The 22,532-nt window shown below is 46.6% G+C and overlaps 1 protein-coding gene across 5 annotated transcripts in view; it reads left to right on the top strand.

The window, feature by feature from the left end:
* The window catches only part of CDH3 (cadherin 3), a 170,542-nt gene that overhangs the window by 30,723 nt on the left and 117,287 nt on the right, over positions 1-22,532 (top strand). For 2 of the 5 annotated variants that reach the window (XM_055298425.2, XM_055298422.1), the window contains exon 1: positions 10,116-10,197. The exons of 1 other annotated variant lie outside the window; for it this stretch is intronic. Coding sequence is in view for 1 of the 4 variants with exons in the window: in XM_055298423.1 (XP_055154398.1) it covers positions 10,158-10,197 (40 nt within the window). In the remaining 3 variants the exon portion in view is untranslated. Of the gene's footprint in view, positions 1-10,031; positions 10,198-22,532 lie in introns of those variants that run through there. 2 more of the 5 variants (XM_055298423.1, XM_055298426.2) reach the window with 2 other exon arrangements.

The raw sequence follows: 22,532 nt of genomic DNA, 5'->3' as shown, positions 1-22,532 counted from the left end.
GTCCCAGCTACTCGGGAGGCTGAGGCAGGAGAATCCCTTGAACCCGGGAGGCAGAGGTTGCAGTGAGCTGAGATGGCACCATTGCACTCCAGCCTAGTGACAGAGCAAAACTCTGTCTCAAAAAAAAAAAAAGAAAGGAAGAAAGAAAGAAATGAAAACGTGTCTACATAAAAACTTCATAGCAGCACTATTCATAGTAGCCCCAAAATAGGAAAAAAAAACACAAACGTCTATCATCTGATGAATGGATACATAAAATATGGCATACCCATACAATGGAATATTATTCAACTATAAAAAGGAATTAAATGTTTATATATGCTACAAAATGGACAAGACTTGCAAGCATTATCCTAAATGAAAAAAGTCAGTCAAAAGACAACACATTACATGATTTCATTTCTATGAAATGTCCAGAATAAGCACATCTATAGAGATAGAAAGTAGATGAGTACTTGCCTGGGGCTCAGAGGCCTGAGAAGACTGGAGGGTGAGAGCTCCTGAGTAGGGTTTTGGCCAGGCGCAGCTCACGCCTGAAATTGCAGCATTTTGGGAGGCTGAGGCAGAGGATCCCTTGAATTCAGGAGTTCAAGACCAATCTAGGCAACACAATTAGACTCCATTTCTAAAAAATAAAATAAAATAAATTAAGAGTATGGTTTTGTTTTTAGTTTTAGTTTTTTTGTTTTTTTTTTTGAGTTGTCTTGCTCTGTCGCCTGAGTTAGAGTACAGGGGTAGGATCATGGCTCACTGCAGCCTCAAACTCCCAGGCTCAAGCAATCCTCCTGCCTCAGCCTCATGAATAGCTGGGACTACAGGTTTGTGTCACCACGCCCAGCTAAGGTTTTTTTTGGGGTTTTCTTGTTTTTAATGTTGCCTACACCGGTCTTGAACTCCCAGACTTAAGCAATCCTCCCTCATCGCTGAGACTACAGGCAGGAGCCATTGCTCCTGGCAACAGTACAGATTTCTTCTTGGGATGATGAAAATGTTCTAAAACTGATCGTGATCATGGTTGTGCAACTCTGTGAATAGACTAAAACCTGCTGAAGCACGCATTTAAAAAGGGCGAATCGTGTGGTATGTGAATTACATCTCGATAAAGACATTTTAAAAAACAAGGGAAGGTTTGCCACAGTTTGTTCATCACTGACAGCACCGTAGTTGCTTAGCCTTTTTCAAAGCACCTTTCCTAGAACTGTTGCAACCAGCCAAGCATTAACTCCTTACATAGCTGAGCAAGACAAGGGTCAAAGGAGGAACTAATTTGCCCAAGGTCACAGGTGACCAATGTGAGGTGTGAGCAGAATGCAGGTCTTTGGACTTCATGTCCAGTGCTCAGCCCAGCACAGACTTTCTAAGAGTTACATCCAGAGATTGGGTAATCATGCCCTCAAACCTCCAGGGCAGAGAAGATGACAGGAGGGGACCAGTCCCTCTACCTGTCCCACCTGCTGCCTCTGCCACACCCACCAGTGATTCGGATGCCAGCTTTCTCCTCCTCGCCCCATGCTCCCCACCTTCCTTTTCTCTCCCTTCCTTCCTTCCCAGCACTGCTAAACAAAGCTGTCACTCCCTGTGTCTTGCTTAGCAGTGCTAGGAAGGAAAGGAAGAAAAGGACTGGGAGCCTTTTCCAGAAATTTAGTCCACATGTCATATATGGGAAAGGGTTCAGACAGGGTGAGTAATCAATACAAGGCCACACAGCTGGCAATTTGACCTTGATTTCCTTAATATCTTTGAGAATGAAAGGAGAGGGGTTTGGGGCCGGAGTAGGGCTTGAGGTGAGCAAAACCCCATCCCATTCCTGATTCTTTTCTCATAGCGTCCCCCTCCACAGCTTCCCCCAACTTTCATATATCCAAAGCCGCTACTGCGAAGGTGACTGGGGTAGATCTCTTAAAATTAATTGCAGAAAAACCAGAAAAATACAGATAAAGAAAATATCTTTTTTTTTTTTTTTGAGACGGAGTCTCGCTCTGTCACCCAGGCGGGAGTGCAGTGGCGTGATCTCAGCTCACTGCAAGCTCCGCCTCCCGGGTTCACGCCATTCTCCTGCCTCAGACTCCCAAGTAGCTGGGACTACAGGCGCCCGCCACCACGCCCAGCTAATTTTTTTTTTGGCTATTTTTAGTAGAGACGGGGTTTCACTGTGTTAGCCAGGATGGTCTCGATCTCCTGACCTCGTGATCCGCCTGCCTACGGCCTCCCAAAGTACTGGGATTACAAGCATGAGCCACCAGGCCCGGCCGAAAATATCTTTATATCTGGTCTTAAACTCCTGACCTCAGGCAATCTGCCCAGCTTGGCCTCCCAAAGTGCTGGGATTACAAGCATGAGCCACCACACCTGGCCATTTCTTTTTTTTTTTTTTTTTTTTTTTTTTTTTGAGGCAGAGTCTGTCTCAGGCTGTCTGTTGCCCAGGCTGGAGTGCAATGGCGCAATCTTGGCTCACTGCAACCTCCACCGCCTGAGTTTAAGCGATTGTCCTGTCTCAGCCTCCGGAGTAGCTGGGACTACAGGCGCGTGCCACCACACCCGGCTAATTTTTTTGTATTTTTAGTAGAGACAGGGTTTCACTGTGGTAGCCAGGATGGTCTTGATCTCCTGACCTCGTGATCCGCCCGCCTTGGCCTCCCAAAGTGTTGGAATTACAGGCGTGAGCCACCACGCCCGGCCAAGGCCATTTCTTTTAGGTATATATTTAGGAATGAAAATTCTGGGTCGAACAGTAATTATGTTTAACATTTTGAGGGTACACCTGTTTTTACACATTCCAGGAGCTAAAAATGGTTTTTACATTTTTAAATGGTTGGGGAAAAAAAAAGCAAAAAGAGAACAATATTTTGTGACACACGAAAATCACATAGAATTCAAATGTCAATGTACACCAAGCTTCATTGGATGGCTGAATTCATTCGCTGATGGATTATCTATGGACGCTTTTGCACTACAATGGCAGAGCTGGGTAGTGTGACAGAGACCATATGTCCTGCAAAGCCCAAAATATGTACTATCTGGCCTTTGATAGAAAAGGCTTACCACGCCGGGCACGGTGGCTCACACCTGTAATCCCAGCACTTTTGGGAGGCTGAGGCGGGTAGATCACCTGAGGTCAGGAGTTCAAGACCAGCCTGGCCAACATGGTGAAACCCTGCCTCTACTAAAAATACAAAAATTAGCCAGGCATGGTGGCACGTGCCTATAATCCCAGCTACTCGGGAGGCTGAGGCAGGAGAATCGCTTGAACCCAGGATGGGGAGGTTGCAGTGACCCTAAATCACGCCACTGCACTCCAGCCTGGGTGACAGAGCAAGACTCCATCTCAAAAAAAAAAGAAAAGAAAAGGCTTACCAACCCCTGAACTATGTTTTGGTATTATTAGTTTTTGTTTGCCACTTGCTAGGGGCAGCTTGGGTATGCACTGCCTCCAGTTGAGTGGTAACAGGACCCAGGTCACCAGCCCTTCTCGGCAGGTCCTGGTCTGATAGTATAAAGAAATGAGGCCGGGCACAGTGGCTTACACCTATAATCCCAGCACTTTGGGAGGCTGAATCACTTGAGGTCAGGAGTTCGAGACCAGCCTGGCCAATATGGTGAAACCCTGTCTCTACTAAAAATACAAAAATTAGCCGGGCATGGTGGTGCGCTCCTGTAGTCCCAGCTACTCGGGAGGCTGAGGGAGGAGAATCGCTTGAACCCGGGAGGCGGAGGTTGCAGTGAGCTGAGATCACATCACTGCACTCCAGCCTGGGCGACAGAGTGAGACTCTGTCTCAAAAAAAAAAGAGAGAGAAATGATAGCTGGCCAGGCATGGTGACTCATGCCTGTAATCCCAGCACTTTGGGAGGCCAAAGCGGGTGAACTGCTTGAGCTGGAGTTGGAAACCAGCCTGGGGAACATAGCAAAAACCCATCTCTACAAAAATTAAAAAAAAAATTAGTTAGGCATGATAGTGTGCACCTGTAGTCCCAGCTCACACCTCACACTGGGGAGGCTGAGGCAGGAGGATAGGTTGAGCCTGGGAGGCAGAGGTTGCAATGAGCTGAGACTATGCCACTGCACTCCAGCCTGGGCATTAAGCCAGACCCTATCTCAAAAAAATTACAAACAAACAAAAAAAACGAAGAAATGAGAGCTCACATCTGGCCCCATTTTCTGCACCGAGAAACTGAGTCCTGTGGGGGCTGCTCAGGCTCATGCGAACTTGAGGGGAATTGAGAGCTTAGCTTTCTTCTCCTAGGCAGCCTCCTCTTTCCCAGTTAAGAAGACCTGGCCATGAATAATTCATGGCTGGCATTTGCAGAACTCTCCTTCTTGTCAGAGCACTTTGATTATCATTAATTTGTCAGAACCTGGCTCCACTGTTGCCCAATAAAACAAAAACAGAAGTGGCTTTGATGCTCTGAGAGCTTCCATCTCCACACCAAGACTTTGACCGGCAGAGTCCTCTTCTCTGCCCATTGTCCCATCACCTCTCAAAGCCTGAAAGCCTATTGTTTTGGCTCAAAAGCCAGGCTTCCCACAGGAAATGAGGCAATCTCAGACTTGAAGCCCCAACCCTTATAGCTGGTGTCCTCTCCTCTCTGCCGTCATTGTCCTCGCCTGAAAGATTACAGCAATGATGCCTATCTCTGGGGTTGTTATGAAGATTATTGTTGTGAGTTTATGTTTATAAAAGTGTCCTAAGCTAAGCGTGGTGACTCACACCTGTAATCCTAACACTTTGGGAGGCCAAGGTGGTCTTGAGCCCAGGAGTTCAAGACCAGCCTGGGTAACATAGTGAGACCTCATCTTTACAAAAAATTAGCTGGGTGTGGTGGCTTCTACCTGTGGTCCCAGCTACTGGGGAGGCTGAGGTAGGAGATCATTTGAGCTCTGGAGACTGAGGCTGCAGCGAGCTATGATTGAGCCACTGAACTCCAGCCTGGGTACACAGTGAGACTCTGTCTCAAAAAAAAAAAAAAGGTGTTCTGAAGAGAACTCTCATACACTGCTTATGGGAATACAAAATGGTGTAGATGCTTTGGAAATCATTCTGGCAGTTCTCCACATGGTTAAGGATACCGTACGACCCAGCAATTCCACACCTAGGTATCTACCCAAGAGAAATGAAACGTGTCCACACAGAAACTTGTACACAAGTGTTCACAGCAACATTATTCATAACAGCCAAAAAGTCGAAACAACCCATATGCCCCTCAACTAATGAATGGACAAATATTAATAAAACATGTAGATCTATACAATGGAATATTGTTTGGCCATAAAAAGTAATGAAGCACTGATCCATGCTACGACATGGATGAACCTTGGAAACATTAAGAAAAAGAAGCCAAGGCCGGGTGCGGTGGCTCACGCCTGTAATCCCAGCACTTTGGGAGGCCGAAGAGGGAGATCACGAGGTCAGGCGATTGAGACCATCCTGGCTAACACGGTGAAACCCTGTCTCTACTAAAAATACAAAGTTAGCCAGGCGTGGTGGTGTGCGCCTATAGTCCGGGCTACTCGGGAGGCTGAGGCAGGAGAATGGCGTGAACCCAGGAGGTGGAGGTTGCAGTGAACCGAGATCAGGCCACTGCACTCCAGCCTGGGTGACAGAGCAAGACTCCGTCTCAATAAAAAAAAGAAAAAGAAGCCAGCGGGTGTGGTGGGTCATGGCTGTAATCTCAGCAGTTTAGGAGGCTGAGGTGGGAGGATTGCTTGAACCCAGGAGTTTGAGACCAACCTGGGCAACGCAGCAAGACCTCATCTCAAAAAAAAGAAAAAAAAAAGAGAAGCCAAACACAAAAGGCCACTAATTATATGATTCTTACTTACATAAAATGTTCAGAATAAGCAAATCCATAGAAACAGAATATAAATTAGTGGTTCCCTTGGGCTGAGGAGGCAATGGAAAGTAACTGTAAATGGACACAAAGCTTTTTTGGGGGATGATGGAAATTTATTTAAATTAGCTTTTATGTTTTAATTAAAAGTGTAGTTAATAAATGTGGATCTGATGCAGGAATAAACACACAAATTACTGGGAAAAAATAGAAATACTTAAACATGTCCTATTACATATGACCTCAGTAGGGTATATAGGAGACATCACAAAGCAATGGAAAACATGGACATTCAGTAAATTGACTGGAGAGAAAACATATATATATACACATACATATATATTCTCATTTCTTCCCTCAACAATAAAATAATATAAAAGTATTGAAGAGTAAAATGTACATGGAAACAAAGAGGAGGAATATATGTAATATTTTATTTGTTAAATTGGTGGGTACCTTCTTTATCCTTTATATATTTTGATTATCCTAGCTTTTTATAATAAATGTTGTTTTTTTTTACCTTATTTTGTTTTGTATTTGGTAGAGACAGGGTCTTGCTATGTTGTCCAGGCTGGTCTTGAACTCCTGGGCTCCTCCCGCCTTGGCCTACCAAAGTGCTGGGATTATAGGCGTGAGCCACCACACCTGGCCTGATCCTAATTTTAAAAAATATGTGTGTATACATTTGCATAGGAAAAAATAATGGAAGGAACCTAAATTGAGGAACATTTTACAAAATAACGAGCCCATATCAATGTCAAGGTCAAGAAAGACAAAGGAAGGCTGGCAAGCTATTTCAGTTTAAAGAAGGCATAAGAGCTATGACAATTAAATGCAACAATGCAGGATCCTGGATTCGATCCTGAACTGGGAAAAACATATATACACTGGTAATTGATTAATTTAAATACAGGCTATAGATTCGATAATAGTATTGTTGCAATGTTAAATGTCCTGAGTTTGGTGGGATGTGGTGGCTCACGCCTGTAATCCCAGCACTTTGGGAGGCAGAGGCAGGCAGATCACCAGAGGTCGGGAGTTCAAGACTAGCCTGACCAACATGGTGAAACCCCGTCTTTACTAAAAATACAAAATTAGCTAGGCGTGGTGATGCATGCCTGTAATCCCAGCTACTTGGGAGGCTGAGGCAGGAGAATTGCTTGAACCCGGGAGGCGGAGGTTGTGGTGAGCCGAGATCACGACATTGCACTACAGCCTGGGCAACAAGAGCGAAACTCTATCTCAAAATAATAATAATTTAAAAAGTCCCTTGCAGCTGGGCGCAGTGGCTCACACCTGTAATCCCAGCACTTTGGGAGGCCGAGGCGGGCAGATCACAAGGTCAGGAAATTGAGACCATCCTGGCTAACACAGTGAAACCCCGTCTCTACTAAAAATACAAAAAATTAGCCGGGCGTGGTGGCGGGTGCCTGTAGTCCCAGCTACTCGGAGAGGGAGAGGCAGGAGAATGGCGTGAACCCGGGAGGCAGAGCTTACAGTGAGCCGAGATTGCGCCACTGCACTCCAGCCTGGGCGACAGAGCGAGACTCCGTCTCAAAAAAAAACAAAAACAAAACAAGAACTGCCCAGGCTGGGTGTGGGGGCTCATGCCTGTAATCCCAGCACTTTGGGAGGCCAAGGCAGATGGATCACGTGGTCAAGAGTTCAAGACCAGCCTAGTCAAGAGGGTGAAACCCTGTCTCTACTAAATATACAAAAATTAGCCGGGTGTGGTAATCCCAGCTACTGGGGAGGCTGAGGCAGAGAATTGCTTGAACTCAGGAGGTGGAGGTAGCTGTGAGCTCAGATGGTACTATTGCACTCTAGCCTGGGCAACAAGAGCGAACCGTGTCTCAAAAAAAAAAAAAAAGAACTCCCCGAGACTGGGTAATTTATAAAGGAAAGAGATTTAATTGACTTACAGTTCAGCATGGCTGGGGACACCTCAGGAAATTTACAATCATGGTCGAAGGTGAAGGGGAAGCAAAGCACCTTCTTCACAAGGCGGCAGGAAGGAAAAGTGCCGAGTGAATGGGGGAAGAGCCCCTTATAAAACCATCATGTCTCTTGAGAATTCACTCACTATCACGAGAACAGCATGGGGGAAACTGCCCCCATGATTCAATTACCTCCACCTAGTCTCTCCCTTGATATGTGGGGATTATGGGAATTAGGGGATTACAATTCAAGATGAGATTTGGGTGGGGACACAAAGCTTAACCATATCATATAGAGGAGAAAATTATGAAGCAAATGGTCAACAACTGGTAAATGTGGGTACAGTTTCTGGAGTTTCTTGTACTATTCTTGTGATTTTGGTTTCCATTTAAAATTATATCAAAATTACAAATTACCAAAAAAGGGAGGAAAGGAAGACAGATACACAAATTTTCACTCTGGGCCGGGCACAGAGGCTCATACCTGTAATCCCAACACTTTGGGAGGTCGAGGCAGGTGGATCACTTGAGGTCAGGAGTTCGAGACCAGCCTGGCCAACATGGTGAAACCCCCCTCTCTACTAAAAATACAAAATTAGCCGGGCATGGTGGTGGGCACTTGTAATCCCAGATACTTGGGAGGCTGAGGCAGGAGAATCGCTTGAACCCAGGAGGCAGAGGTTGCAGTGAACCAAGACCGTGCCATTGCACTCCAGTCTGGGCAACAAGAGCGAAACTCCATCTCAAAAATAAATAAATAAATAATGAAACAAATTTTCACTCTTCTAGAATTAGTACTAAAAACTAAAATTGGAAAAAGGCAGTACAAATTTTCCAAATAACATTTTTTTTTTTTTGAGACCAAGTTTTGCTCTTGTTGCCCAAGCTGGAGTGCAATGGTGTGATCTCGGCTCACCGCAACATCTGCCTCCCGGTTTCAAGCGATTCTCCTGCCTCAGTCCCCTGAGTAGCTGGGATTACAGGCATGCGCCACCACACCCGGCTAATTTTGTGTTTTTAGTAGAGACGGGGTTTCTCCATGTTGGTCAGGCTGGTCTCGAACTCCTGACCTCAGGTGATCTGCTTGCCTCTGCCTCCCAAAGTGTTGTGATTACAGGTGTGAACCACTGCTCCTGGCCAAATAACCTTCTAAAAAGTAATAAAATAGTGGTACCCTTTCCTGAAAGAGAAAAATGTATGGACATATACCCCTTGGTGACGTGTGAGGCCTGGCACTAGGTAGCTTGGATTTGAATGTGGACATGCCATTTACTAGACGTGTCACACTGGACAAGTTACTTACATCTTCTGTGCCCCATTTCCTCACCTCCCCTGTGCAATGGGGATAGCAATGTCTACTCATGGGGTCTTCACAGGAGACATTAAAGTGTGAAAGATTTGTGACAATGTTGACACACCCTAGGAGCATGTAAATATCAGCCATGATCATATCTGCTTGGTGGGATTATGGGTGAAACAGTCTATGCATTTTCCAAATACCATGGAGTGAGCACACAGTACTTCTATAATCAGAGCAACAACAAAATGTCATCGACATTATTTTAGGGGAGGGGGAGACTCCTTTCCAGTGGCTCAGTTTTTCCGTCTTGGGCCTCCGTGTCTCTTCCCTCTCTCCGTCCCTTCTCCCTCCACCTCTTAACTTTCCCTCTCCTCCTCCACCCCAGACCCCTCCCCTCTGCCCACCAGATTGCATTCCTCACTTCTTTTCCCGAAGAACTATAATTAAGCTCTTACTCTGTAATTGCCAATTCATGGTTCTCCATCTGAAATCACTCTCCTGCCTGGCCTGTTTTCCTTCTTCACCTGGGGAAGCAGAGGCGGGAATCAGCAGAGCCCAGGATGCACCTCATATGTAAGAATGCTATGATCTCTATTTGCTGTATATTCGCTCTGTGTGAGCCAGGCAGTGTGCTCAGCCCCTTCTACACTCTACTTCCTCTGATCACAACAACCCTGGGTGGAAACTGAAGCTTGAGAGATAGAGTAACTCACCCACAGGCCTCACAGGTAGTTGGTGGAGCTGGGATTGAATCCAGCTGGATCTGGCCTCAAAGCTGGGAGATGATACTCCTGTTTCTGCAACTGACAAGTCTATTCTAAACTCCCCAAGCCCAGGCACCCATGCTCTGGTAGTAGTTTGATATCAAAACTGGTCACCCTTACCCCTCACTGTATCTTCATCCTTTGTAATAAGACTTTGCAGCCTCTCCTGTCTAAATGGTGGCATCTGTTTCTCCAACCCTAGAATCCGGGCTGGCCTTGCTTTGGCCAACATAATGCAGCAAAAATGATGGTGTCCACACTTGGGCCTTGCACACATCTGCTCTTCTCTTGGGAGACTGCCTCTGCTGTGAAAACAAGCCCAGGCTAGATGGCGAGAGCATCGTGGCCCAGTCACCCCTGTTGCCCAGGTAACAAGCAGCCAATAGCCAGACATATGAGTGAGGCCACCCCAGACCTGCCAGCCAACCTGGGACCTGGCAGCTGACTGTTGATTCATGTGTGAGCCCCGTGGAGGTGGGCCAGGCCTGCTGAAATCAGTAGAACAGCCCAGCTGACCCACAGACTCTTGAGCAATCGTTTTAAGCCACTGGGTTTTGGGGGCGGTTTATTATAGAGTAATAGCTAACAAATCCAGCCCCTTATAGAGACTAGATAAAAGGCTGTTGGGAAGATCTCTGGTGGGAAGGAAAGAACCAACTTAGCAAACATCTATTTAATGCTTACCATGCACTCAGCATTTTAATTTAATCCTCACAACCTTATGATGTAGGGACTTCTATTATCCCCATCCTACAGATGAGGACACCGAGGTAGAGTGATAATTTGCTTAGGATCTCACAGCTAGTTAGTAAATGGCAGCTGCTTAACAAGTTAAGATGTGGGAAGCAGAGTCCAGAAAGATGCCTTGTGAACCTACTGGAGGCAAAATATAGGCATTCAGAAACTGAATGATAAGGCCAGGTGTGGTGGCTCATGCCTGTAATCCCAGCACTTTGGGAGGCTGAGGCAGGTGGATCACCTGAGGGCAGTAGTTCGAGACCAGCCTGGCTAACATGATGAAACCCTGTCTCTACTAAAAATACAAAAAATCAGCCGGGCGTGATGGTGGGCGCCTTTAGTCCCAGCTACTCAGGAGGCTGAGGCAGGAGAATGGCATGAACCCGGGAGGCAGAGGTTGCACTGAGCCGAGATTGTGCCACTGCACTCCAGCCTGGGCAACAGAGCAAGACTCCATCTTAAAAAAAAAAAAAAAAGAGAGAAACCGAGTGATGGAGGCACCTCCCAACTGGATGGCCAGTCAGAGGGGAGGGTGGCACTTTGGGAATATGGGTTCTTTTTTTTTTTTTAAGAAATAGTCTTGCTATGTTGCCAGACCTATGTTGCCAGGCTGGTCTCGAACTCCTGGGCCCAAGCAATCCTCCTGCCTTGGCCTTCCAAAGTGCTGGGATTACAGGTGTGAGCCACTGCACCTGGCTGAGAATACGGGTTCTTTAAAGGGACGGAATTGTAACAATAATAATTCAATCTACGACTCTTGCAAATTTCATCTTATTTATATTTATTTAAATAATGTTAAATATTTATTAAATAAATAAATATTTAAATAAATATTTGTTAAATATGTATTAGGGGCCTACCATGCCTAGGCATTCTGCCAGACACTGGAGATACAGTGATCTACAGAGACAGAGTCTCTTTATTCGTGGAGTATTCAGTCTGGTGGGGGATATAAGTAGCAAACAGGAGGCTGGATGCAGTGGCTCATGCTTCTAATGCCAGCGCTTTGGGAGTCCATGGCAAGAGGATCATTTAAAGCCAGGAGTTTGAGACCAGCCTAGGCAACACAGTGATAGCCTGTCTCTACAAAAGATTAAGGCTGGGTACAGTGGTGCACGCCTGTAGTCCCAGCTACTCAGGAGGCTGAGGCCGGTAGATGGCTTGAGCCAGGAGTTTGAGATCGGCCTGGGCAAAATGGCAAAACTCCTCTCTACAAAAACATACAAAAATTAGCCACGTGTGGTGGTGCACACCTGTGGTCCCAGCTACTCAGCAGGCTGAGGTAGGAGGATCATTTGAACCCAGGAGGTTGAGGCTGCCATTAGCTGTGACCACGCCACTGCACTCTAGCCTGGGTGAAAGAGCAAGACTCTGTCTCAAAATAAAATAAAATAAAACAAAATAGGAAAACAAATAAAGAAGTAAGTGCAGATTGTGGTATTTGCTGGGAAGAAGATACAGAGTTGAGATCAAGAGTAATGGAGGGTGGGATGAGATTGAATGGGAAGGAGATTTTTTGAAATTGATACCTGAAGAGTGAAGAGCTGCCCAGGAGAACCAGAGCAGGAGAAATGTTTTCTCTAATGGGCCAGTTAGTAAATATTTTAGGCTTTGTGGGCCATGCGATCTTTGCCTCTTTAGCTTACTTTTGCTGTTACTTTTAGAAAGCATCTATAGATGATACATGAATGAATGAGTGAGGCTGTGTTCCAACAAAACTTTGTTTATGGATACAGTACTAAAATTTGAATTTTATATGATTTTCATGTATCTGAAATATTGGTCTTTTTTATTTTTATTTTTTCTAATTACTTAAAAATGTAAAAACTGGTTGGGCATGGTGGCTCACGACTGTAATTCCAAGACTCTGGGAGGCCAAAGTGGGAGGATTGCATGAGGCCGGCAGTTTGAGACCTGCCTGGGCAACACAGCAAGACCCCACCTAAAAAAAGTAATAGCCAGGTGTGGTGGCATGTGCCTGTAGTCCCTACTCAGGAGGCTCAGGCTGGAGAATCCCCTGAACCCCGGAGTTCAAGGTTATAGTGAGCCATGATCACTCCATTGTACTCCAGCCTGGGCAACAGAGCAAGACCCTATCTCAAAAAAAAAAAAAAAATGTAAAAACCACTTGTAGGTCACGGGCAGTATGAAAACAGACAGAAGGTAAGATTTGGTGCACAAGCTATAGTTTGCAAACTCCTGAGCTGCAGAATAAGAATGGACCAGGCAGAGAGAACAGCAAGCGCAGAGGCCCTGAGGGTGAAAGAATTGAGACCAACTGAGGAACAAAATAGAGGGAATGAGCCAGGTGCGGTGGCTCACGCCTGTAATCCCAGCACATTGGGAGGCCGAGGCTGGCCGATCACGAGGTCAGGAGATCGAGACCATCCTAGCTAACACGGTGAAACCCCGTCTCTATTAAAAAAAAAAAATACAAAAAATTAGCTGGGCATGGTGGCAGGCGCCTGTAGTCCCAGCTACTCAGGAGGCTGAGGCAGGAGAATGGCGTGAACCCGGGAGGCAGAGCTTGCAGTGAGCCGAGATCACACCACTGCACTCCAGCCTGGGTGACAGAGCGAGACTCCGTCTCAAAAAAAAAAAAAAAAAAAAAAAAAAAATAGAGGGAATGGATTATTTCTATGAGAAATGGAAAGCCATTGAATAATTTTATGCTGGGGAGTGACAGGATCTGATTTTCAATTTTTAAGAGATTGTTCTAGCATCTGTGAGAAGGATAGGCTCTAAGGCAGCAGGTGCAGAGGGAAGTGAAGCAGAGACTGTTGCAATAATTCAGATGAGAGATGACAGTGGCTTGGGCCAAGGTGGTCAGAAATAGCCAAATTCTGGCCAGGTGCTGCAGCTCATGCCTGTAATCCCAGCACTTTAGGAGGCCAAGGCAGGCGGATCACTTGAGGTCAGGAGTTTGAGACCAGCCTGGCCAACATGGTGAAAACCCATCTCTACAAAAAATACAAAAATTCGCTGGGTGTGGTGGTGCCTGCCTGTAATCCCAGCTACTCAGGAGGCTGAGGCAGGAGAATCACTTGAACCCAGGAGGCGGAGTTTGCAGTGAGCCGAGATTGCACCACTGCACTCCAGAGCGACAGAGCGAGACTCTGTCTCAAAAAAAAAAGAAAAAAAAAGGGGGGCTGGGAGAAGTGGCTTATGCCTGTAATCCCAGCACTTTGGGAGGCTGAGGTGGGCAGATCGTTTGAGGTCAGGAGTTCGAGACCAGCCTGGCCAACATGGTGAAACCCTGTCTCTATTAATAATACAAAAAAAAAAGGGCCAGGCGCGGTGGCTCATGCCTGTAATCCCAGCACTTTGGGAGGCTGAGGTGGGCAGATCGTTTGAGGTCAGGAGTTCGAGACCAGCCTGGCCAACATGGTGAAACCCTGTCTCTATTAATAATACCAAAAAAAAAGGGCCAGGCGCAGTGGCTCATGCCTGTAATCCCAGCACCTTGGGAGGCTGAGGCAGGCAGATCATGAGGTCCGGAGTTCGAGACCAGCCTGGCCAACTTGGTGAAACCCTGTTTGTACTAATAATACAAAAATTAGCCAGGTGTGGTGGCACATACCTGTAGTCCCAGCTACTCGGGAGGCTGAGGCAGAAGAATGGCTTGAACCCGGGAGGTGGAGGTTGCAGTGAGCCAAGATCGCACCACTGCACTCCAGCCTGGGCAACAGAGCGAAACTCCATCTCAAAAAAAAAAAAAAAAAGAGTAGCTGGGCATGGTGGCGCATGCCTGTGATCCCAGCTACTCGGGAGGCTGAGGCAAGAGAATCCCTTGAACCCAGGAGGCGGAGATTGTGGTAAGCCGAGATGGCGCCACTGCACTCCAGCCTGGGTGACAGCAAGACTCCATCTCAGAAAAAGAAAAGAAAAGAAATAAGAAATAGCCGGTTTCTAGACTTATTTGGAATTAAAGATGTGCCTTTTTTTTTTTTTTTTTGAGATAGGGTCTCAAAAAATTAGCTAAGTGTGGTAGCACATGCCTGTGGGCCCAGCTACTCAGGAGGGTGAGATTCAAGGATCGCCTGAGCCCAAGAGTTTGGGCCTGTAGTGAGCCATGATTGTACCGTGATTGCACCACTGCACTGGGTGACAGAGTGAGACCCTGTCTCAAAAAATAAAATTAAAAATAAAAGGCAAAAAATAAAAAAGATTAAAATAAAAAGAAAATGTCTATGCATCTGTCTGTCTCTCCACTAGTTAGTGGAGGGGACTGAATCTTACTCATTGCCAAATCCCCATCCCTAAGTCAAGCCTGAGGCGGGCATACTGGGAGCAGTTGGGAGGTGGTTGTTTTTTTTGTTTTTTTGAGATGGCGTTTCACTCTTGTCGCCCAGGCTGGAGTGCAATGGCATAATCTCAGCTCACTGCAACCTCCGCCTCCCGGGTTCAAGCGATTCTCCTGCCTCAGCCTCCCGAGTAGCTGGGATTACAAGCATGCGCCACCACGCTTGGCTAATTTTTGTATTTTTAGTAGAGATGGGGTTTCTCCATGTTTGCCAGGCTGGTCTCAAACTCCTGACGTCAGGTGATCCACCCGCCTCAGCCTCCCAAAGTGCTGGGATTACAGGCATGAGCCATCACGTCCTGCTGGAAGGTGGTTGTTAATTGGACTAGGTTTGGGTCAGTTCAGGAAAGCCTTCATCACCAGGCTAAAGAATCTGGACTCAATACCCAAAGACAATGGGGACCACTGAAGATTGTTGAACACGAGGAGTTCATCATCTGAGAAACGTTTTAGCAAAATTAAGCTGAGCAAGCAGCAGTGAGAAGGAGGAGGTTTTGAAGAGGAGTAAACTGAAGGTGGGACAGGGAAACGAACTAGTCATTGCAAGGACAGTTAAGAAGTTGTGGCCGGGCGCGGTGGCTCACGCTTGTAATCCCAGCACTTTGGGAGGCCGAGGCAGGTGGATCACGAGGTCAGGAGATCGAGACCACGGTGAAACCCCGTCTCTACTAAAAATACAAAAAATTAGCCGGGCATGGTGGCGGGTGCCTGTAGTCCCAGCTACTCGGAGAGGCTGAGGCAGGAGAATGGCGTGAGCCCGGGAGGCGGAGCTTGCAGTGAGCCGAGATTGCGCCACTGCACTCCAGCCCGGGCGACAGAGCAAGACTCCGTCTCAAAAAAAAGTGACCAACACACTTCAAGCTTGACCAAGTGGAAAATAATCAGCAGGTCAGGAGGGAGTGCTGGGTTGGGGGAATGTTTAAGCCAAAGGAGTGAATACCTAATGGCAAAATTTGGTGCATCAGATTGGGGTTTATGGGAAAGCCCGTAGGTGCGCTCCTTGTTGGCTGGCCTTGCCACTGACACCTGAAGCCTGCTAGCAACTGAACAATTTCAAGAGAAAAAAAAATCAACCCCATACTTTCTGGCGAATGGTGTGTTCCTTTGAGTACTTGGGTCTTTTTCTACATCAGCAGCTTGGCAGCTTGTACTATCTGTGGCTCTGACTATGCAGCCTGATTGATTGACCGGGCTTAAAAGGTCTGTTCTTGAATTTGAGATCCCAGGCTTCCAGTCCCTATAGGTCATCAACAAAGACCAAAAGGCTTGGCATGAACCCAAGGTTATTATTCACCGGAGAAGACATTATAAACCACAGGAACATAAAGCTCAGCAGGCAGGAATGGCTGCCCAGCTCACTAAGGCACACAGTGTCCTCACTCCTCCATCCAGCATGATTCATAATTAAATCTTCAGGCAGGAGGCAAACTAGAATTTTGTGTAAACTGGCATTGGAGAGACACTTTGAGTGTAGTTTAATTTCAAAGTTCTAGAACTCCAGAATTTGACATGCTTGTGACATTTCAATTATAGGCTGTCCCTCTCAACCCCTCACTGGGACTATACCCTGGGGAGAAATGACCCAAAGGGAAAAAAACTGTGGGATCACTAGCTAAACTTGAGGTTTAGAAAACTGTGCCATTATACAGATTCCACGTATGTTAAATATATCATGGTGGAAAAAAAAGACCATCTGTGGGCAAAAGACATACAGAATTCATACATAAAAAAGAAATTTAAATGGCATTTATTCATATTACAGGGTCACCATGCTGCACAACTCCAGGGGGCAGCACTGACATTGGATTCTATTCAAAGAAATATATTTTTTGATGATTTATAAGATCAGATACTCATAATAAGAGAAATGTTAAAGCAATAAGGTACTGTTTTCCATGTTTTGGATTAGCAAATCAGAGTTGACAGGATCCTATGTTGGTGGTAGTGTAATTTGGTACCCGTTTTATGGAGGGTGCAGAGAGTACTGTGGACTGGCTCTCTCAATCTGACTCATTCCACCCTCTTCTAGGTGGAGACATTGGAAAGCTAAACCTACACGTCCCAGACTCCCTTGCAGCTAGAGTTTCGGATAGAAATTAGGTCCTACTAGTTAGAAGAATTAATGACACATGGGGTAGATGACTGAAAGACAAAGGCCATTTTCTCTGTACTTTTGGCTGTCTCTGTTGTCAAGTAAGGTTGTGGAGACCTGAGATTTTTCTGCAGCATATTCAGAGTCCATTATCTGGCATCCTAGGTGTCAGTAGTGACATTTTGATCCTAACTTCTGGCTGCAGTTCCAGTAGTGATCTCAGAGGAGTGGCTTCCCCCGAAAGTTACCTGTGTATTGACCTGGGGACCTCTTGGAGGCCCAGGCTAAAGCCCCTCCTACAGTCATTTCAGCAATTTTGTGAACACCTAATTTCCTCCATTAAATCTCCTTCCGCTTGAACTACCTAAAGTGGTTTCTGGTTCTTGCACAAAACCCCGGTTGATATAGAGCATAACTTAAATAAATCTACAAAAGTTGAAAATGCAAATATGAGGCCAGGCATGGCGGCTCACGCTGTAATCCCAGCACTTTGAGAGGCTGAGGAGGGAGGATCCCTGGAGCCCAGGAGTTCAAGACCAACCTGAGTAACATAGTGAGACCCCATTCTGCAAAATATCAAAAAAATTAGCTGGGCATGGTGATGCATGCCTGTAGTCCCAGCTACTCAGGTGGTTGAGGCAGGAGAATTGCTTGAGCCCAGAAGGTCAAGGCTACAGTGAGCCGTGGCCGTGCCACTGCACTCCAGCCTGGGTGACAGAGTGAGACTTTGTCTCAAAAAACAAACAAACAAATGCAAAAAAAATGCAAATAAAATATGCCTCTTAGCCAGTACTTCTACTCCTAGGAATGTATCTAACAGATATGTTTTTACATGTGTGAAATAATTTATGTACAAGGATATTCACTGCACCATTGTTTATAGTAGTAAAAGATCAGAAACAAGCCAAATGTTTATCAGTAGAAGATCAGCTAAATAAATTAGGGAGACCCATTTCAGTGGAATACTATGCAGCAGTTTAAAAAAAAGGAAGAAAAATAATCAGAGAGCTTGCTATATACTCATAGAGAACAACCTCTAAGTTATATAAAGTGAAAGTAAGGTCCAGAACACTATGTCAAAAAATGGAAAGAAGGGCTGGCCATGGTGGTTCATGCCTATAATCCCAGCACTTTGGGAGGCCAAGGCAGGTGTATCACCTGAGGTCAGGAGTTCAAGACCAGCCTGGCCAACATGGTGAAACCCCGTCTTTACTAAAAATACAAAAAATTAGCTGGGTATGGTGGCACGCACCTGTAATCCCAGCTACTCAGGAGGGTGAGACAGAAGAATTGCTTGAACCTGGGAGGTGGAGGTTGCAGTGAGCCAAGATCGTGCCACTATACTCCAGCCTGGACAACAGAGTGAGACTCCATCTCAGAAAAAAAGAAAAAAAAAATCAATACGTTCTCTTTTTTTTTTTTTTTTTTTTTTGAGCTGGAAAGCAGTGGCACCATCACGGTTCACTGCAGCCTCAACCTCGAGGGCTCAAGCAGTTTTCCCACCTCAGCCACTTGGGACCACAGGCATATGCCACCACACCAGCTAATTTTTGTATTTTTTATAGAGACAGGGTTTTGCTATGTTGCCCAGACTGGTCTTGAACTCCTGGGCTTAAGCCATCTGCCTGACTCAGCCTCCCTAAGTGCTGGGATTACAGGTGTGAGCCACCACATCTGGCCAATAAAATTTTATTAAAATAAAATAAAATAACCCTCATTTCCCCACAATTTAGAGAATCTCAGAGAGTCCTTTCCTTTCCTTTTCCTCTCTTTCTTGTTGTTTCCCCCATGAGAATCAGCTAAGGGACTTAGGGTTGTGGCTCAAGCTGATCTCTTGTGACAAAAGTTCTTTCTCCTGAAGCCTCTGTGCTATGATAGGAAGAGGTCCCAGCAAATACCACGGCATTGCTCAGTGAAAGAGCCCCCGATCCTGGCCTCTCTTTTCTACTCAGCTCATTGCTTCAATAATCCCTGCCCCTTTCTCCTGCATTGTTGATCTTCTCCACCCATTGGATTTTCCCATCAGCCTTCAGTCATCCTTAAATTATTAATGTTAAAAAAAAACAAATACCCCCGGCCGGGCGTGGTGGCTCACGCCCGTAATCCCAGCACTTTGGGAGGCTGAGGTGGGCGGATCACGAGGTCAGGAGATCGAGGCCATCGTGGCTAACATGGTGAAACCCCGTCTCTACTAAAAATACAAAAAAATAGCCAGGCGTGGTGGCAGGCGCCTGTAGTCCCAGCTACTTGTGAGGCTGAGGCAAGAGAATCGGTTGAACCTGGGAGGTCGAGGCTACAGTGAGCTGAGATGGCACCACTGCACTCCAGCCTTGGTGACAGACTGAGACTCTGTCTTAAAATTAAAAACAAACAAACAGAAAGCCCAAATACCTATCACGGGGATGGATAGTGTACCAGCCAGGCTTTCTCAGGCCCGAAGGCAGAATCTTGTCTGTCCAGATGACTCTGAGCAACGCTGAGGGTTTATCAGACAGGGAGGTGCTGAGAGCCAGAAACTATTTCCCAGGGCAGGATGGCCAGGGAGGGTGGAGAGCCGAGCTCCACCTCTGCATCACCTGGGGACATCGGAGCACAGCTTCCTGCCTTCTTCTCCTTACTTAGCTGGTGTTTGTGCCTCCTGGGAGAGACGCCAGTGAGGCTGCTCCTGGTCTCTCCAGCCACATCTGGTTCTGAGAAGTCTCAGCCTATTGCCTGGGCTGCCATGTTGTGCCACAGGCCCCCATCCCCTGGGGCCATGGCTGACTGACCTAAGAGTGGACAGTAGACCCAGAGGGACACTGATTCTTCGGCTGGGCTGAGGCAGTCAGGCTCTTTGTCCTGGAAATGTGGCACAGAGATGAAAGCAGTTAGAAGAAAGTTGAAAGGCAAGGTTGTATTGTGTTGGGGCTGTGGAGGCCATGTCAGGTCAGGTGAGGAGGAGGAAGATGACTGTGAGAGAAAGGGAAGGGCAGGGAGAGGCAGAAATGAGAAAGCCTGGTGGCCCAGAGAGCGCAACCTTGGTTCTTGACTTTCTGGATCTGGTTCCTGATAGCCAGCCTTATCATTCCTCTTCTATCGCTGGATTCCCTGGAGTAAATCCCTCTTCATGTGAGCTGACTCTAGGTCCCAGGTCATCAGACTGGACCACCTCCTCCCTCCTTAAGGCCGACAGCTATGGAACCTGAGTCACTCTTCCCTGTTCCTTGATGATTTCACCTTTTCTCCAACACTGAAGAATCATAATCACTTCAATACCAACAAAGAGAAGGACCCTTGAGAACATTATGCTAGTGAGAAGTTACAACTATCGTTCCGATAGCTGTAACCCCATAATCCTGATCTCAAGCATCCTGCTCGATAATCACCACCTCTACCTCCAGCCCACTTTTCAAGTATTCCAACTCCAGTAATTCTTTGACTCCTTTTGGACCCGCAATCCATTGATTCTACCACCTTTCCGTCATCTCTTACCGTTGACATTGCCTCACTTCCGTCTTCACGTCTGACATTCCACGGTCCATCATTACAGTCACTCCTTTATATACATCCTCAACTTCCTTGTCCCTTTTCTGTACTCACCCAGGAAAACACCGTTAATTCCAACTCTTCTACTCTGCAGCTGTACCCGTGCAGCTGAACAGGCTGGGGAAAACTCACAACCACAGGGACTTGTTTCAAATGCGTGACCATTAACTTCAAGTGGACCCCTGGGGTTGCTTGGCAATCTTACCACCTTTCTCAGGCCATTCACTCTCCCACTCTCCTAGAGATTATTTCATGCCTTCTGTCTCTTCTCATGCACAACCCATCCTCCTGTATGCTCACCCTCAGCCAATGATTTCATCACAAGAGAACTTCCACAAGCTCCCACACCCACACGCACCCACCTCCCTGCATCTGTGAACATGTGTGTGCCCCACCTTCCTTCCTTCCAGAGCTTTTTTTTTTTTTTTTTTGAGGCAGAATCTTGCTCTGTTGCCTAGGCTGGAATGCAGTGGTGCAATCTCAGCTCACTGCAACCTCTGCCTCCCAGGTTCAAGTGATTCACCTGCCTCAGCCTCCCAGGTAGCTGGGATTACAGGCTTGCGTCACCATGCCCAGCTAATTTTTGTATTTTTGGTAGAGACAGGGATTTCACCATGTTGCCCAGGCTGGTCTCGAACTCCTGGCCTCAGGTGATCTGTCCGCCTCGGCCTCCCAAAGTGCTGGGATTATAGGCCTGAGCCACGGTGCCCAGACTCTTTCCACAGCTCTGCATGTGATGTTTGTTTGTTTGTTTGTTGTTATTGTTGTCATTTGACGAGGTCTCACTCTGTCACCCAGGCTAGGGTGCAGTGGCACAACCATGGTTCACTGCAACTTGGACCTCCCAGGCTCAAGTGATCCTGCCACCTCAGACTTCCAAAGTGCTGGGAATACAGGCATAAGCCACTGAACCAGATCCCTTGTGCCCCTTTTTAAAGATCAACCCAGGCCAGGCGCAGTGGCTCACGCCTGTAATCCCAGCACTTAGGGAGGCCGAGGCAGGCAGATCACCTGAGGTCAGGCGTTCGAGATCAGCCTGACCAACATGGAGAAACCCCGTCTCTACTAAAAATTAGCCTGGCATGGTGGTGCATGCCTGTAATTCCAGCTACTCAGGAGGCTGAGGCAGGAGAATCGCTTGAACCCGGGAGGCGGAGGTTGCGGTGAGCCAAGTTCGTGCCATTGCACTCCAGCCTGGGCAACAAGAGCGAAACTCCATCTCAAAAAAATAAATAAATAAAAATAAAAAATAAAAAAATAAAGATCAATCCGTCACTTAGCAGTAGATCTTAGCCCCTTTTTTCCACTCAGCCAATTGCTTCAATAATCCCTCCCCCTTTCTCCTATATCCTCAGTCTCCTCCAACCATTGCATTTTTCCAATCAAACTTTAATCAGCCTGTAATTTATCAATGCTAAAAAAAAAAAAAAAAATCCCACCTACTCGGGAGGCTGAGGCAGGAGAATCACTTGAACCCGGGAGGCAGAGGTTGCAGTGAGCCGAGATCGTGCCACTGCACTCCAGCCTGGCAACAGAGTGAGACTCCGTCTCAAAAAACAAAAACAAAAACAAAAAACAAACCAAAAAAAAACTAATACCTGCTAGGCGAAGTGGCTTATGCCTGTAATCCCAGCACTTTGGGAGGCCAAGACAGGAGGATCACTTGAGTCCAGGAGTTCAAGACCAGCCCCGGCAACATAGTGAGATCCCATCTCTACAAAAAAAAAAATTTTTTTTTTTTTGAGACAGAGTCTCGCTCTTGTCACCCAGCCTGGAGTGCAATGGTGCGATCTCAGCTCACTACAACCTCCACCTCCCGGGTTCAAGCGATTCTCCTGCCTCAGCCTCCCAAGTTGCTGGGATTACAGGCATGCGCCACCACGCCCAGCTAATTTTGTATTTTTAGTAGAGACGGGGTTTCACCATGTTGGTCAGGCTGGTCTCGAACTCCCAACCTCAGGTGATCCAGCCTCCTCGGCCTCTCAAAGTGCTGGAATTACAGGTGTGAGCCACTGTGCCTGGTCAAAACATTTTTAAAAGTGTGG

Source organism: Symphalangus syndactylus, chromosome 11 (assembly GCF_028878055.3).
Source record: "Symphalangus syndactylus isolate Jambi chromosome 11, NHGRI_mSymSyn1-v2.1_pri, whole genome shotgun sequence".
In the NCBI taxonomy this organism is placed as follows: Eukaryota; Metazoa; Chordata; class Mammalia; order Primates; family Hylobatidae; genus Symphalangus; species Symphalangus syndactylus.
The sequence above is the reverse complement of the archived record's forward strand: the minus strand, read 5'-3'. Positions and strand labels throughout refer to the sequence as shown.